Here is a 17,367-nt window from a genome sequence, read left to right on the forward strand (position 1 = left end):
TATATTTCAACGTCACTAACTTCTCGGGGGCTGTTTTGGACATGCTATTTCAACGTCACTAATACCTATGCAACTCTAACTAGCAACCAAACGACCCCCAAAGTAAACTTCTGCAGAATTGCCCAAGCATTTGGTCCAACTGTTGAAGCCATTCAACTTGAACAATAATGCGAGAAAAAACCAAGAGCACCACAATGAAACAATATAGCAAAAATTATCTTGGAAGAGAACATTACCATTGTAATTTCACGGTAATTAAGCAAACAAACCCCTACAACTAGCACGCTGCACTTACTATATATGTCATATGATGATCAAAATGGCATAAAGGGATGTGCAACAGAGACGAGAAATGAGAAATCCATTTATAACCTGTAAATCAGTAGCAATGCTTTGTTCTAAAGTAAATTATTTATAATAACTTGAAAACAATTACAGTGGCATCAGTCTCCCAAAAAACCTCAAAGCATGCAAATGTCTCTAATGGCCTTTAAAATGGGGCGCACCAACATTGCAGAAGGTTCTAGAACAATCTCATGCAGAAGAGGTAAGTAGGCCATTATGCCTAAGCAGCGGTTCTGGAGAAGGTTCCCGTCCTCTAAATTGCACGAAAACCTGAATATGCATCCAAAAATCATCAGTCTTGGCAAATTAAAACACAGTAAAACAGAACTGCTAATAATGGCCAAAGCTGAATTAAGTGATCCACTTGAAAAAATGAGCAAACATTAGAAGACATTGGGCATGGTTATAATCCCCCTACCTCCAGTGGAGCCTTTCCACCTCCAAGAGCAAGAACAGTCTCCCTGAATCTCTGGCCTGTTTCTTTTACAGCCTACTCAAATTTAAAGCCACTATTAGTTGAATGGTGAAAAATATGACTAAAGATTACGGAAGCAAAAATTCTAAACTTTACCTTCTCATTCTCTAGTCCAACATCTTCAAAAGCAGAGAAAGCATCTGCAGACAAAACCTCTGCCCACTGCACAAATTGGAAAATACTTTGTACTTGAGAGGTGGTTAAAGCATGCCTTGAGTTCTAGAACAAGTCTCCCCAAAATTCATTTTTTTTTATATAGAAGAAGATATAAAACCACTAGAAAGAAAGGAGATTTCAACAGTCTAATTAGTAGAACATCTAAATCCAAAAAGTTATTTCTTAAAGACGGAAATACTATATAAAGAATGTATAGTTAACAGGAATAGATGATAATAGAAAATCCATCGAAAACCTATTACCAGTACTATGTCAATATAAGAGAAATATTATGCTGCTGAGCAAAAGGACAGATACAAGCTATGTTGCTCGGACTCTTAAAAAATGTCAACAGATGGGTGGCGGATCCTTCAAAACTAGTGCAATATGTAGTTAACGGGAATAGATGATAATAGAAAATCCATCGAAACCCTATTACCAGTACTATGTCAATATAAGAGAAATATTATGCTGCTGAGCAAAAGGCAGATACAAGCTATGTTGCTCGGACTCTTAAAAAATGTCATCAGATGTGTGGTGGATCCTTCAAAACTAGTGCAATATGTAGTTAACGGGAATAGATGATAATAGAAAATCCATCGAAAACCTATTACCAGTACTATGTCAATATAAGAGAAATATTATGCTGCTGAGCAAAAGGCAGATACAAGCTATGTTGCTCGGACTCTTAAAAAATGTCATCAGATGTGTGGTGGATCCTTCAAAACTAGTGCAATTTTGAAGGATCCGACACGGGTGCGGCAACATTTTTGGAGAGTCTGAGCAACTTAGGATAAAAGCAACAGTTTCAGTACTAGCCTAACAGTTTGGTCAATATAAGCATATGCTATCTAAACGGCAGAGGAATTTTAAGATTAAGCAGTAAAAAGTTAATTATTACCAACAAGATTGACAAAAGAATCGTTCATTCTTAAATTACAGAAGTGAAAGCTAAATTTCAGAGGCAGCGATAGATCTAAAAAGATATAACTTCTCCACTTTAACCCCACAATATTAATACCCAACCCTCACAGGAAATACAACTAACTAGAAATATATAGGAGCTAAGAACCAAAAAAAGAGGGGAGAAGCACCTTGTAACTGTAGTATCCAGCAGCATATCCACCAGCAAAAATGTGACTGAAACTGGCAAGGAACTTATCGTCTGGGAGTGGAGGAAGCACTTGGGTTTTCTTAGAGACTCGTTGGTCAACACAATAGATTGATTCCGAACCACCCGGAACATATTTTGCATGTAACTCAAGATCAACAGTTGCAAATCTCAACTACAAAGAAAGTTTTATTGCCACTGGTAAGCATTTCAATAGCATTATGAAGTCATGACATTAACATCATTAATGATGACAATTTTAAATAAAATACCTTCACCATAAATAAAGAGAAGAAAAGATCTACAGAATAATACATTACTCCATGGGAACAATTTAGAGTTCTAGAAACACAATCAAAGAACGCAAAGGAAACTAACCAACAAAGACAATTCAGGTAGAGGCAGGCACTGGTGCATGAATCAAAACGACAGAGAACATCCCTTTAGTGGCTACTACCGTTTTACATACTTTTGGAGCACTTACTATTGACACAACTTGATTGATTAACTAGACTTGAAGACAAACCACGAATAACCATACATCCAACAAAATGTCACTATTCCTGAAAACCTGATTTAGAAAGTGTGCATTCAAATCTTGTTTCTCTCCCCTTCCAATTTCAAAGTCGACATAGAAAGGGAAAACATATGTATATTAACTTTAATACACCAAAAGAATATTAGAAATGAACCAGCAAAATAGTATACATTAAATGCATGTTATGGAGAAACTTTTTTTTGGGTGGCCCATGGAGGTCTTGAACCTGCATGTTATGGAGAGACTAATGTCTCCCACCAAGAGTTTTAGGGGGAAACTAAGGACTCTGATCATAGACATGAATTATTTTATATATAGAAATAGAGCATGAAAACTTTGGAATATATATTTGTTGGCTAATACAATAATGGTTGAAAGGAAGATCAATCAAACAGTTATTATTGGAAAAACAAAGTAAGAGAGGACCCAAAAAGAGAAAAGTGGGGCAGTTCTCACCTGCCGAAGACTTAAGGTACCAGCACGGAAAGTCTTAGCGGCAAGAAGCTTCTTGTATATGTCTTCTGGGAGTGTCTCTCCAGTTTCATGATGCTTAGCAATACCCATCAGAGTATCCCTGCAGAGCAGCTCATCAATAAAATGAGTAATCAACAGCTAACTGATTCAAAGGAAAAGAAACATGGATTTCTTCAACCATATCACTATTGCAGTATTTTTAAAAGTGAAAAGTGCAAAATCTGACAAGGTCTGTGTGACTTGAAGCGAAAAGTGACGCGCAGGCTCCTTTGAAGTGAAGCGTACAATTTATGAGAAGCTAAACAAAATCAAACATATATAAACTCAGTACAATAAAAATTAATTGCATTGAAAAGTAACTTATTGAGAGAGAATGTTGGCATGGAGACATCTTAGAAGCGACAGACAGCATAAAAAGCATATGAAACAAGAGTTGATTAAATGGTGGTGTTTTGTTTTGTTTGGTTTTAGAAGAATCCTTTTGATAATGTTTTAAGAGTTCATCAATTTGTTCCTTTCTTTTCTTAAGCTTGAAAGTGACCTAGGCACGCATAACAGGCAGGGGCCCTCTGAAAATAGCTATTTTGAAAAAGTATTTTGTCCACCTTTTTTGTTTTGGAAACATAAGTGGAGACCTTATTTGGTTTTTCAACCAAAACTAAATGGATCAAGTATCATTACAAGGACATCACTGTACCTGTGATAGCACCAATTTTCCATGAATTGTGATGGCAATTCAACAGCATCCCACTCTACACCCCTTATGCCAGCAACCAAACCCTCATCCTGCTTAGTTAGCATATGCTGAAGGGCATGTCCAAATTCATGGAAGACAGTCTCAACCTACAAAAGCAGAACGTATTCAATACCAAAAACACGCCTGATGGTAACTTTACTTGTGTAAAAGTAAATGTTTGGTACTATATTGCCATAAATTTTCATGAACTATAGATACAACCCTGCAAATGATCTAAAGCATCAAGTATCTCAGAAACAAGCTAATGAAGAAGTCAAGAGTACATAAAATTTTCTGTCTGTCGAGACCTTGAACAAAAGGATTCGAGAGAAGAAGCACTGTAACCTGGGGTTTTTATATAAAAGAAGAAAGAGAAAACCCGGCCATCAGATGTTTCCCCACGAATAATAAGGAATGAGAGGGATAGAAGATACTGTGTTTACACAGTAATACCCAACATTGACATAATCATTTACATTATGTTAGAAATATTCCTAAACCTAAAATTAGTTAAAATATCTGCTAAAACATTTGCTCATGTCCTTCTCACAACCACCCATATCCACCCAAAAGAAAATTACTTAAAAACCCACTCTGATGCAAAGCCTAACAAGTAGGAGATTAGCCAAAGCTGTCATACCATGCAGCACAATAGCTTATTGAAGGCACTAAGAGTCGAAACACATGCTTACCTCACGGAATGTCATTAGGCTGGGTTTATCCCCAACTGGTGGCATCTGATTACAAACCATGTGCGCAACAGGCAATCTAGCATTGGAACCATCTCGTGATAATACACGGCTTCGGCTAACAACTTCATCCATCCAAGCACCTCCACGTTTCTCAGATGGACGAGAGTATGGATCAAAATAAAAGTAGGCAATAGGACTTCCAGAGGAATCATTCACGCGGTAAAACCGGACATCATTGTTCCAAACCTAGAAATCACACACATCGGTGCACAACATTATTTGCCACTGCATACAGGAGCAGGAGGAACAAAGGTAAAAGGAAAGGCAAGTGAACTAAGTCTTACTGGAGCTAATCCATCAACTGGCTCAACATTGATATCAAACAGCATCTTTACAAGGTTAAAAAGACCATCCATAACTCTAGGCAACGAAAAGTATGGGCGTAGTTCTTCCTGCAAATAAGCAGCATGTGAACTCAGAGCTGTACACAAGCATCAAAAGGAAGTTCTACAATGTAGAGCATTTATTGAATGCTAGAGGCAGAGTGGTCTATTGACAAAACCAAAGAAGGGACTTGTTACTTACTGGTCAAACGAGAAAGAGAAGGGACTTGTGTTGATATTAGTTATTACTAAAGCAAGTACTAAAATAATTGTAGCTAAAATGAACAATGATACACGTGTGTAAAGAAACACCATAATGAAGCTAAAATATATTCTACTTAGCAAGATAGTAATGGTCTCAAACTATAAGGAGGGGTACATTGCTTGTCATTTTTTCAACTCAATTCGTTATAAAGTTTGGTTTAAGAAAGGATGATTAGGAAGAGCATAAAACTTCTACAATACTCGTCAACTATCAGAAGATAAACAGACATCAGAAGAAGGCATTTCAAAAAATGTACAAGAAAAAATCACATCTGCACATCCGCATGCACATCGTTTACTGTTTCCAATCAACACTGTCAAGTATCTCACATTGGTTGACGAAAAGAGTTGTTGTCTGCTTTTATGGTCTTGGGAAAATCCTCAAGCTAACTTTTGGTTTAAGTTAGACTCAAGGTCCATTTTTTCTTGAACACAAAAATAAAGGGGGGGAGAAATAGAGAGACGGCCCACCTCGTTTAGCTCATACTTAGATTCACGAAGCCTCTCACTCCAGAAAGTAATATCCCAATGGTTCAGATCATCAGCTTCTGGAGAACCTTGACTTTTACAGAAATCTTTCAGGTCTTCCAAATCTACATAGATCAAGGGAAAAGCTTGTAAACACAAAACATTGCCAACTAAGAGAGGTCAACCAATTATTTTGGTTGCATCAAGGGGAGAAGAGAAAAAAGAAAAGCAATTCATATCACAAAGCACAAAAAATAAGGTGGTTAGCAGTATCTTGTTTTCAAAATAAATAAACAAAAAGAAAAGACAACCTTTTTTTAAAGATTTTATCATCTATCAGGATTTGTCTATTTTACCTCATGTCTAGTAAATAAAAACTAAAAAAGGAACTCGGAATTGATGAAGTAAAAAGTAAATCAAAAACATAAAAGCTCATAAAAAAGACTGTATAGTTTACATCTCAAATACCATTGAGATGCTTTTATAGGCCCTACCTTTAACTGCAGGATCCCAAGAAGCACTGCGAAGCTTTTCTAAAAGCTCTTCAGCTTTTTCAACAGTGGCCATTTTCAACGCCATGCTTACCTGTATCCGTAAACCATTTTAATTTTCAAAAAGATAAAAGACATTTAAACAACATAGATGTTAGTGTGAGTTTTTTTTTTAAATTGTATACCTCAGCATAGTTATTGTATCCAAGGAGCTTAGCCTTTTCCAATCTAAGCTTTAAAATTTGGTTAATTATTTCAGTGTTATCAAGGTCTCCACTAGAAGCACGGTTTATATAAGCACGGTACACCTCTTCTCTTAGAGTTCTATTCTTTGCATGTTGCATCACAGACATATAACTTGGCGCATCCAATGTGATGATCCATGGCCCGTCTTCTGCAGTAGCATTTTCGTGCCCCTGTTATTAGACACAGGCAGCAAAGGAGAACGCATAAGAGATAAGGTAACCAAAGTTAATTCAGTTGTCAAACATCCACAAAGAGAGCTTCCGTGTTACCTTAGACACTGCTGTCTGTGCAGCCAAACCAAGAGATGTGGCAGGCAATCCCTCAATATCCTTCTTATCTGTTATTAATTTTTCAAACTTCTTGGTGGAATCTAGAACATTTTCCTCAAATTTCTGAGATAGCTTTGCTAAATCCTGCAAAATGAAGTTAAGGTCAAATGCAAGATAGTGACTTAAAATACAGTTTCAGCTGTGCAGTAATGGTCTGACTGTTTGCAATAAGTCAAAATATTACTATGAGGATAAAATCTGTAAAAATTGAACAGGAATATTCTCAGTTACTTTTAGTTCCAACATAATCATCTAGCGATTTGAATAAACAAACACTTCGCATGCAAAGCCTCCAACCACCCAAAACAAAGTAAAAATCCGTCAAAATATTTTCAGAGAAAATGGTAAAACATCCACAACATAAATCAGACAGGTGTATAAGTAAAATAACATCAAGCATACATCTAAAAGGCATCACCTGTAGATATACTGCTTTAATACCAGTCCATTAAATTTTCCACTTGTTAAGAGTGCATTTAAGAAGAGACATTTGATGGGTATAGAACAATGAGAAGACTATGTTCAACAAGAAACCAGAGCACACCTGTTCAATCTTGTTAAATTGCTCTCTTTTATCATCCTCAAGAGAGATACCACTTAGTACAGCCTCCTTTATTTGCGCTGCACGAGCAAGAAGCAGAGTGTGAGATGACCATTTAATTGCAGGCAATGCGCTGGAAAGACCTCAAAAGAAAGTTAAACATTAAAAATATGTTTCCTGTTTTTTTGAGTTCAGGAATTTGGGGTCTTCTTTGATTTCTCTTTTTCTTTCTTTCTGTTTCTTTTTTTTTGGGGGAGGGCGGGTGGGGTAGGTTGGGAAACAACAGTTGAATTTTTAATGGAATCATGTGACCAACAAGCACTGATACAGCAAATTTTGACCCATGTAAATGAAAATGAACACAAATTTTCACTCAAATGGCACTCTTCATGGAAGTTGCAAAGAAATTACTGTACGTGCAATTTTATTAATATACAGTTCTCAGCTTCACTGGATAATCAATAACGATTCTGCACAACTACCAAAAAAAATTGGCAGAGGGGACCTGATGCATTAGGAAAAGAAAAACTAAAACTACAGTCCTAGACAGACTGCAACAGGAATTAAATAGATTTTCATGCTTAAAGACACCTTGCCTCCCAAATTCGAAAAGATTAAAGGAAAAATAAGTTCATGAACTTACATTCAACTATTCGTTTACGAGCATCATTCAAAGAGTCCCACTCAGGTGACTCTCGGATGGCTTTGAATGCATTATAGATTGGCTTACTCTGACCCAATTTAAGCTGAAAAGCAACTTTTTCCGGCTGCACGAGAAGTAAATAGTATCAATGATGCAAGCCAAATGAAAGTAGTAGTGTATCTGAGGATAAGGAGAAAAGAGCATGGAATCTTGCAATAAGACACATATCAAGCCTCAAACTTAAAGGTGTATAAAAGGATGTATATTAGATTGAATCTTAAAAAAAGTGTGTAGTCAAACAGAAGATATCATTATCTATCCAGCAAACAACTCTGATTAATATCCTTTTTATCAATGGTTCAAATCTTCTTCTGCTTTTCTTTAATGGAACCAGAGGGACAATATAAAAGCTATAATACAAATTAAAATTTGAATCTACAGAGAGACAAGACTACTAAATTACTCATGATTGTTGTGGTATAGAGTTGATGTAAAAAAAAAAAAAACTCAAAACAAATTGTAGGGAGAAATTCAAGAACATGGGAAAGGAAAAGAACCACGTTGTGTTGATTGAACGAAAGAGACAACATCTTTACACTCTGAGAGTAAAAGAAATTAGAGATCTTTGACAAAATACACAAAAAAAATAATTGGTATGGCTTAAAGCAAAGATTCTTCAAGAAAACTATATCATTAGTCCAAAAGGGGTTCAGGATTATATTATTCTTCAAGAAAATTCTGATTGTGATGCAAAAAGGCCGCAAGATTACGAACCTGAACTTCTTCAAGAGCGGAACGAAGTTCGGGATTATCTTTGACGGACTTGAGATGATTCACCGCACCCCAAACAACCGTCAATCTATCAATGATCTTCTCCAACGGCTCCACCAGCTTCGGCCAGGTAGGCTCCACAGTCTTCTCCAAAGCGCTCAATTCCTCATCCTACACTCAAATCACAAAATTAACGCGCCACGCTACTAAACCCTACGTTCTTTCCAAGTATATAAGAGAAATCGAAACATACTATTTTCTTAAGCAAGGCACGAATTCCAGGTCGGACGTGCTTGGCTTCGATTACATCGAATGGTGGGAAATCGAAGTCTTTCAACAAAGGATTGTCATCGGAAGCCATCGACATTTTAGAAGGATGATCGGAAATGGATGCCGACGACGGAGAAAATGATCGGACGGTGATGGATTTGCGAGGGCGATTACCGGGAGAAGTTGACTTGCGGAAAGTGTGAAGACAGAGAGAGAAAGAGGAGGACCAAAGGGAACAAGAACGGCACTGAAGTAGGTTTTTGGTAGATGAAGGGGAAAAAGAAGAAGTGGGTCTTAAGCAAAAATGAGCTGAACGAGATAGAGAAAAACGAGTCGCCATTAAAATGAGGAGGAGGGTTAATATAAGTGACGGAGTGGTAGTGGAGCCGTACAGGATTCGGCTTGGCGGTGACCCTATCCTCCTATATTTCATCTTGGCCTTTTTTTTTTCTTTTTGTACAAGTTCTGAATAAAGTTAAAAGTCTAGTAATTCTCTTTTTAGACTCATGTATATGTTTGATGTGATGTATTAGTATATTGAATTGAATTATTTAATTACTATAACATGACTTAATAAGCTAGATCTTATTTATTTGATACTTGGCTTGATACTTGATAAAAGATTTGATCTCAATCATTCATACTATGCTTATAAAAATAGTCACGTGTTGTTATGTACATCTTAAAAATTGTCATATGTTGTGCAAATAACAGTTTCGAGCGTCAATATATGTGCTTCAGTTGTGTGCTTTCATGTTGTCATGTATATCTTTAAAACTATCATATGTTTGTTGTGCAAATACACGGTCTCGAGCGTCAACATGTGTGCTTTCATGTTGTTCTGTACATTTTGAAAACTGTCATATGTTGAGCAAATAAATAATCTCGAGCGTTGACATGTGTGCTTCAGCTGTGTGCTTTCATGTTGTTATGTACATCTTGAAAACTGTCATCAACATGTGTGCTTCAGTTGTGTGCTTTCATGTTGTTATGTACATCTTGGAAATTGTCATATGTTGTGCAAATAAACAGTCATATGTTGTGCAAATAAACAATCTCGAGTATTAACAAGTGTATTTCAGCCGTGTGCTTTCCTCATATGTGAGCTGCTTGGCCTAGTGGTTAAAGCTTTTGATATATTATGCCAAAGGTCCCAAACTTGAGAGAAAGAGGAGGTCAGTTTTTGAGAGATTCCTCGAAGGTGAGATGTTATAGGTCATTTCCTTCTGATATTAAGAAGTTTGAAAGAGATGGCTTGTTCCAATAGATGGCATCATATATGTTGATGCCTTGATCTATCAAGAGTATGGAGACTTGATTTTGCGAGATATTATCAATATGGAGTTTTATCGTGAAAAGCACAAGCTAACTTGTAAGTTGTCCAAGCTCTCGTCGAATGGTAGTCATGGTATCACCACTCTGGGTATGAATTCAGACATGATCTCTTATTTGAAAAGAACACATAAAGAAACTACGTAAAAAGTACTTTAAATAAAAATGATTCAAAAATCTTTAAAGAATCATGCTCAAGAAAACTATTTGACTACCTGATCAGTAATAGTGCAATATTTTATTTGTTGCTGGGCAGTATCAGTGATATGGTAGGCTTTTAGTCAACTAGGTTACCTTCATTCACTGTAAGGTGCCTCATGCCAGTAACATGATAATCTCAAGGGAATAAAGCAGCATTGAGATAACAGAATCAATGAACAAAATTCATGAAAGGTAACAAAAGTTTATTGCTTTAAAAGGACCTCAGTTGGACTGTAAGTGTTAAATATACAAACTGCATACATGGGAACCAACATCTGCTAGATTTCTTTACATATTATAAGCATGAGAACATGTACTTGAAAGCAAGTCATGGTTGGATTTTCTTCCCCTTTCACCTTTATGAATCTGGATATTAGGTGCCTGTTACACGAACAAACCACAAACGGGAAAAGAAAACAAATGAGTCTCGAATGAAAATGAAGAGCAAGGAAAATAATCACATTTGAATAGGATATAAAGGAGTAAATCTGATCTGAAGTATGAAGTACTACTCAAGCAAACCAAACATGTCCAAGTTTCTTTGAGATCCATATTATTATGCTGAATATTTGCTGATAATATTCCAATCTCATAGCATAGAAAATGATCCTTATGTTTTCACATCACAGGCTATCTGATTTGAAGTACCATAATGTTTTCATAAATTTTGATTGCTTTGTGGCTCATCATAGTCAAAGGGACACAGTTCGTGACGAAACAAAGTACCTCAATGACATACCTTGTGTATGTACCTCTTAGTTTTTGTACTTCATGGTTTCTTTCTCAAACCCAATTGTAGGGAACTGCTTAGCATACTCCTCCACATCATGACGGAGTTTTGCAATTTCAGACTTGATTGGAGCACTGGATTCTAGTGTTGCTACAAAGTCTTTCAACTTTGTCCCTGATACAAGAAGATGATATTATGGTAACAGTGAAAGTAGTTCGTAGTTTTAAAAAACCACACGAATTCAAATGATCAAGCATTTGAGGTAACAAAATCTAAGCCTTTACACTAAAGAACTAAAAGGGTGATAATAAAAGGAATAACACATACTTATGTATACCTAACAAGTCGGACATCTATAGACAAGGTATTGCTTTATGAGATTTAATTCATATGCATTGATAGTGTTAAGAATATTTACACTATTGGTAAAGCTCAATTGGTCATTGCAGATTATTACTTTGTTTTCCAGGTTACCATATCATACTTAATATGAAGAGTTGCATCTTGTAATAGGTCAACTTAACTACACGAACGTGTATAGCTGGAATCTTACACACCTTGAGTTTCAGCCTTTACTTTCACTGCTATCTTCACAGCAGCATCAAAGAAATCAGCAACTTTAACAAAATCTTCCTCAAGAAATCCCCGAGAAGTGAGTGCAGGAGTTCCTGATTAACAATAGTTTTACTTAGTTTGTTTACAAGGAAGAATAACTAATGAAGAAAATATCAAAGAGAGAGGTCTTACCCATTCTGATGCCACCAGGGACCATGGCAGATACATCTCCAGGAACGGTGTTCTTGTTGGCTGCAATATGTACAGCTTCCAAGACTTTTTCAACCCTGGAACCATCAATACCCTGTAAAAGGACCAGGCTCAGTACTTGCATTGTATTATTTCTTTCGTGATAGAGTGTAACAGATGCCAATGTATAACATGCAGCAACCTCATGCACTAATATCTCAGCTGATCTTTTAAAGAGCTCACTGTAATAACTGTATTGCTTAAATTTTAATTCATCAAAAGCAATTGTTAAATTTAGTGTCCTCACAGACAACTCACGAGGAAGGTTTCTCCCTTGTCCTAGAAGTTCGTACTTTACCTTGTTTTTCATGTTCACCAAAACCAAGTGATTATCGGTTCCTCCAGAGACAAGTTCATAGCCCTTCTCCCCTAAAGCCTGCAGGATTGAAAAATATGCAACAGCAATGAAGAAAGCAATATTATGGAGATAATGAGTCAACCATAATTTATAATTTTTTTAAAAATAAACTATGGATTTCACTAATATGCTTCTGTTGGGAACTGCATATTTCATTGACTCTTACCTGGGCAAATTTTGAGGAGTTGCTGAGAACTTGCTCTTGGTAAGCTCTGTATTCTGGAGTAGTGGCCTGCATTTAGTAAATTAGAAGCATAGTGAGAACAAGCACCATCACAATAATTTCATAATTACCTAAAAAATACTCAAGAGCAAAATGGAATGCCTTTCGAGTTTGGTGAAGTTATTTCAGAAAGTATTGAAGCCAACAAGGAGTAAGAAGAATTTCCCATGGTTAGAGAGATCGGTTCTTCCAAAACCTCAAAACTCTTTGAATACAGTAGTACATAAATGGCATTTATCTTTGTTTTTAGACCTTTTACAGCTTTAATTTGCATTCCTTGACAAGCTGTTTCATATAATCATATGTTTTTTCACACTTCGAGCAAAAAAGGAACAATTTAGTAAGACATCAGAAGTGCTATCTGCGGGTGTTAGTGAAATTCCGGGACAATAAGTGCTCTGTATTCTGCTTGTTTCACAAAATCATTTGCTGAACTAAGGTCAAAAGCCTTCAGCTCTTAAATCTCAAAAGGCTTATTTCTTCGGCTAGCACACAGAGATCTCTCACATCCCTAAATAATGAGTAAGAAGATCCTTTACTTAGCCACCAGTGGCTATACAATTAACTGAACTATCAAAAATGTTGTTGTAAAGATATGAAACCTGTTTCAAGGCAACTGCCAAGCCAGTGATGGTGTGATTGTGGGGACCACCTTGAAGTCCAGGAAAGACTGCCTGGTTAATTTTGTCTTCATAGTCGTAGAAAACCTTCAAAATTAGCATGAAATAATTATGCTATTAGTTTTGACACTAGTTAGTAGGTCATATGAAACTGGTTAAATATTTTAGGAGATGTGATGCTGAGGTGACAGTTTAAGTGGAAGTCTGCTCTTTTACTAACCTCCTTGCCTTGCTTGTTAACCTCTTTAACACCCTTCCTGTAAAAAATCATAGCACCACGAGGGCCACGAAGGGACTTGTGGGTTGTGGTAGTGACAACATCAGCATAATCAAATGGTGATGGGATAACTCCAGCTGCAACCAATCCACTAATGTGTGCCATATCTGCTAACAAAATAGCTTTCTGTTTGTTGCAAACCTGCCAGATATGCAAAAAGGCACAAGTTCAAATGCCTTCTCTAAAATTTATCAAGTTATCAACTTAACTTAATATAGACAATTAAGTAAATATTGCACCATGGTAAAGTAAAGTTAACCTTTCGGATTCTGTCATAGTCATAAAGACGTGCGTAGGCACTAGCACCAGCAACAATCAATTTTGGCCGAAAGAGTGTGGCACTTTTCTCGAGCTGCAGAAAAAATAAGAGTCACGAAATGTTTAAAGAGATTAGGTATCCGTTAATAAAATTCTAACATTACAAGCACACAGTAAAGTGGATTAGCCTTCAATAGTACTAATTATCTGAATAAACATTTATGACTGACAAGTTTCTTTTACACTTGCTAACATAACCAGACGAAAAATCAGTTATAAGAAGTAAAAGAAACATCAAAATAATCTGAAAAATATAATAATGGAGGCAATGCTAGCTCCAACTTATTGTCTCATACTAATGACAAGTTATCTGGAAATCATTATGCTGAATCAAAAGGACCTTCTGATATCACATTAAGTTACTTCTAGTTTTCATCATGTTATATTATGCTTTGTGCCTCTACATAACTTTTGACGAATGACAACAAACTCTTAAAAGGAAACTTGATTTACAATGCTGAATATGATTATAGGGGTACACCATTCAAAAGGAGAGGGTGAAGGGTAGAGATCAAATGAATAAAACTATATGAAAGCAAAAAACTACCTGGTCATAGTCAATATAGCCAGTGCTCTCATCGAGTCTGTATGGCATTGTCTCAAAGAATATAGAGACTGCAGATATCTTCTTTGTATCAGTCTGTGATAAATAAACATAAGACACGCTGTATTAGTGTAACTAAAATTAAATCATACAATAATTGCACTAGAAAGAAGAAATCAAGGTTTTCCAAGAATAAGCTGACTCTAACTCCAGATCTGTACGGAATGTATGAACATAATAGGGACATGGACTCATATATGCACCAGTTCACTTGTGTTGAACTTCATTTTTCTCAAATTTTACCAGCAATAACTTCCAGATTTAAGATCATGCGTGATTTTAAAGCAGAAAAGTTTGGTCTTCTAAAGAGGAAAAGCATCACCAACATTTTAACTAACAAAGATCAATGCAATATATGAACCAACCTGACAGAAATTGCATACAGCCACATTTAACAGCAGTTCAGTTTAAACTGTCCTTTACTCACATATCAGATAACATTTATGGGATGTTGGCCGAAGCCCGAGTGAAATTCCTCATCCACGAGAATGGTAAGGCAGAGGAACATAAGAAGTATAACCAAATGCACCTCATAGAAGCCCAGAAAACATTAATTGCCTATTACAAAGGACCCTGGAAGGAGTATAGTATTTACACCACAAATACTAGTGCAAGCTTCTTAAGTGCCCACACTTTTTAAAGTAATGGTATTAGTTTGCAACAACAGAAACCAGCCATATACGACGAGAAACAACAAAATATAGAAGTACCTGATATCCATGAGAAAGATGTCCACCATGAGGAAGATCAAGAGCCATGATTCTCTCATGAGGTTTTAATAATGCAGTGTAAACTTGAAAATTAGCGGGTGATCCTGATAGAGGCTGCACATTCACTGCAATAAAAAAAGGTTAATTGAAATGAGTACTTTTAGTTTCTAGCACTATTTAGGCGATAAAATATAATTGAACAAAATTTATTACCTCCCCATTTTGCAGGATCCAACCTGAATGCTTCCAAAGCACGTTTCTGGCATAAGGTTTCTGCCATGTCTATGTACCTGGACAGCCACCCATTCTTTCATAATGTTAAAATAAAATCTGAAGTTGATATATGACATGAAAATACAGGTTAATGACAAAAGTCTTAGGAGTTGAAAAATAGCAAACATTCTGCGTACTCATTTCCCCCATAGTATCTGGCACCAGGATATCCTTCACTGTACTTGTTAGTCATGACTGATCCAACTGCTTGCATCACCGAAACAGAAGTGAAATTTTCTGATGGAATGAGTTCGAGCCCCTAAAGAAAGCATTTTGAACTTTGGTAAGACATTTAACTTCCATAGCTAACTGCTTCTTTGCATCTTAAACAAAAGAAAGACAACTAGCAGAATGGATGCTATATGTGATAAGAAGAGTAAAAGAAATGAGACATACTATATAATTCTTAGCTAGCCTTTTCACTACTGATAAAGAATTTTTAGTTAAGCATTCAATGCTCTTAACAGGAGATTGATAAGTTAAATTAATTTCAGCAGGTGGAAGTTGGAACTCCCCACGAAGTAATCTGAAAGGCATTTATACTCAAAGGTGTAGTCTGGAGGACAATAAAGTGAGTCAAAACAATGGCATACCAGGAGCCAAATCCCAGCCGACACAAACAACACCAGGTAATTTTTCCCCATCTATCTAAGCCCTGTACCGATGCTAGGTAGCCAATATTGGTGGAATAATTGAGGTGTGAGCAAATTGACATGGACATCACCGATACTAAAAATATCTAAAAGTAATTTCATATAGACTTGTTTATTTTTTTATGACAAGGGAACCCGCAACCACTACACTTTGGGTGCACATATGATTGACCCTGCTCCAGTGTAATAGCCCACAAACTAAGTAAACCGCACTATATAATCCTCGTGCAACAAACTCGACAGAGAAAGCATGCAAGAGGTTTCATATAGACTTGTTTATTGAAATTGAAAAATCAATGTTTGGCACAGGTTCCGAAGTATTACTAGTTAAATGTTCTAATTTGCTACAATCTGAGCCTTAATCCCTTTGCGGTAAAGCTTTTATCAGTATAAGTAATTGAACAAAATTTGAGTAAGTGAGAGATGGAAAAGAAAGAAAAAAAAAAGAGAAGAAGATAGAACCTTCCATTGGCGTGCTTTCTCATGCTCAATAATGTCAGCAATCTCAGGATCAACAACCTCTAGTGGAGCATTCAGTTGCTTTGGCCACTGAAAGTATTCAAGTCAGAAATGAAAAAAACACAAGTATAATTTCAAATAACACATTGATTCCAATTCATCATGAACTTACAGCTACCCCAGATTTTTCTTTGTCGTATACAGCTTCATTAGGCAGTGATGACTGCAACAAACAAAGCAAAGTAAAGATAACTTAAGGAAAAGTAATACGTAGTACTACTATAAATAAACAAGTATTAAATACAAACCATGTAATAGAGAGAGCCACCATTGTAGAGACTCTTAACCGGTTTGTCAACTGTAGCGGAAAGCCTCCGAAGAGCTATTGCCATAGCCATTGCAGCTGTCCACCTTCTGCACCAGCCAACACACACTTTCAACACACACACACACACTTTCAAAGAGTTATAGTGAATGTTTTTTGTCTGGATTGGAAGATGGTGTTTGGGTGGTGGTAGAAATTTGGATAAATTTTATGGTCGTTATGGCGCCACCTTACTCATCATATTCCATATCCTTTTCTTTTTTACTCGTGTTAAAAGTTACTCCATTAACTACTAAAGACATTGTTTAAAATCTTAATCATATACTATTACATCTGGAATACAGCACATTATTGTTACTCATTACATAATCAATTCAAACTTAGCAATTAGCATAGTATTATATTCTTAAAAATAATTTCATTTTTGTGCACTAAAGTGTAAAATTGGACCAGTAATTCGATTGTTTGTGGGGCATATGATATGCGTATCTTCCGTGGAAATTATTGTAACGTAGCGATCGTATTCTGTAATAGGAGCCATAGAAGC

At 36.3% G+C, this 17,367-nt stretch overlaps 2 protein-coding genes across 3 annotated transcripts; both read right to left on the bottom strand.

The window, feature by feature from the left end:
- Positions 1–344: 344 nt before the first annotated feature.
- LOC102591157 (probable cytosolic oligopeptidase A) lies at positions 345–9,403 on the bottom strand. The gene is made up of 16 exons (XM_006357702.2): positions 8,917–9,403; positions 8,667–8,834; positions 7,893–8,016; positions 7,253–7,329; positions 6,649–6,792; positions 6,319–6,549; positions 6,137–6,227; positions 5,646–5,767; positions 4,872–4,979; positions 4,528–4,773; positions 3,797–3,942; positions 3,082–3,199; positions 2,071–2,262; positions 917–982; positions 764–835; positions 345–615 (listed from the first exon to the last, which is right to left on the bottom strand). The coding sequence occupies exons 1-16, from the start codon at positions 9,364–9,366 to the stop codon at positions 535–537; spliced, it is 2,436 nt and encodes an 811-aa protein (XP_006357764.1). The 5' UTR covers positions 9,367–9,403; the 3' UTR covers positions 345–534.
- Positions 9,404–10,648: 1,245 nt separating this feature from the next.
- SHMT (serine hydroxymethyltransferase, mitochondrial-like) lies at positions 10,649–17,065 on the bottom strand. Of its 2 annotated transcripts, none has more exons than XM_015313581.1 (16): positions 16,804–17,065; positions 16,668–16,718; positions 16,499–16,585; positions 15,521–15,642; positions 15,324–15,400; positions 15,111–15,235; positions 14,344–14,436; positions 13,738–13,830; positions 13,422–13,619; positions 13,184–13,288; positions 12,525–12,590; positions 12,299–12,376; positions 11,944–12,055; positions 11,754–11,864; positions 11,219–11,370; positions 10,649–10,847 (listed from the first exon to the last, which is right to left on the bottom strand). In XM_015313581.1, the coding sequence occupies exons 1-15, from the start codon at positions 16,891–16,893 to the stop codon at positions 11,222–11,224; spliced, it is 1,557 nt and encodes a 518-aa protein (XP_015169067.1). In that variant the 5' UTR covers positions 16,894–17,065; the 3' UTR covers positions 10,649–10,847; positions 11,219–11,221. The 2 variants fall into 2 exon arrangements, with proteins under 2 accessions (XP_015169067.1, NP_001275486.1); NM_001288557.1 differs by having other exon boundaries at positions 10,681–10,847; positions 11,206–11,370; positions 16,804–16,898.
- Positions 17,066–17,367: the final 302 nt, after the last annotated feature.

Source organism: Solanum tuberosum, unplaced genomic scaffold, assembly GCF_000226075.1.
Source record: "Solanum tuberosum cultivar DM 1-3 516 R44 unplaced genomic scaffold, SolTub_3.0 scf00244, whole genome shotgun sequence".
Taxonomy (NCBI): Eukaryota; Viridiplantae; Streptophyta; class Magnoliopsida; order Solanales; family Solanaceae; genus Solanum; species Solanum tuberosum.

Excerpts from the sequence above, each read along its gene's own strand:
- SHMT (XM_015313581.1), bottom strand. The coding sequence starts at position 16,893 with ATGGCTATGGCAATAGCTCTTCGGAGGCTTTCCGCTACAGTTGACAAA. Across the intron at positions 16,586-16,667 it reads AAGAAAAATCTGGGGTAGCT|TGGCCAAAGCAACTGAATGC; the intron begins GTAAGTTCATGA and ends GAATACTTTCAG. Across the intron at positions 11,865-11,943 it reads CCCTGGTGGCATCAGAATGG|GAACTCCTGCACTCACTTCT; the intron begins GTAAGACCTCTC and ends ATTGTTAATCAG.
- LOC102591157 (XM_006357702.2), bottom strand. The coding sequence starts at position 9,366 with ATGAAATATAGGAGGATAGGGTCACCGCCAAGCCGAATCCTGTACGGC. Across the intron at positions 6,550-6,648 it reads CACAGACAGCAGTGTCTAAG|GGGCACGAAAATGCTACTGC; the intron begins GTAACACGGAAG and ends GTCTAATAACAG. Across the intron at positions 983-2,070 it reads CTGGATACTACAGTTACAAG|TGGGCAGAGGTTTTGTCTGC; the intron begins GTGCTTCTCCCC and ends CAATTTGTGCAG.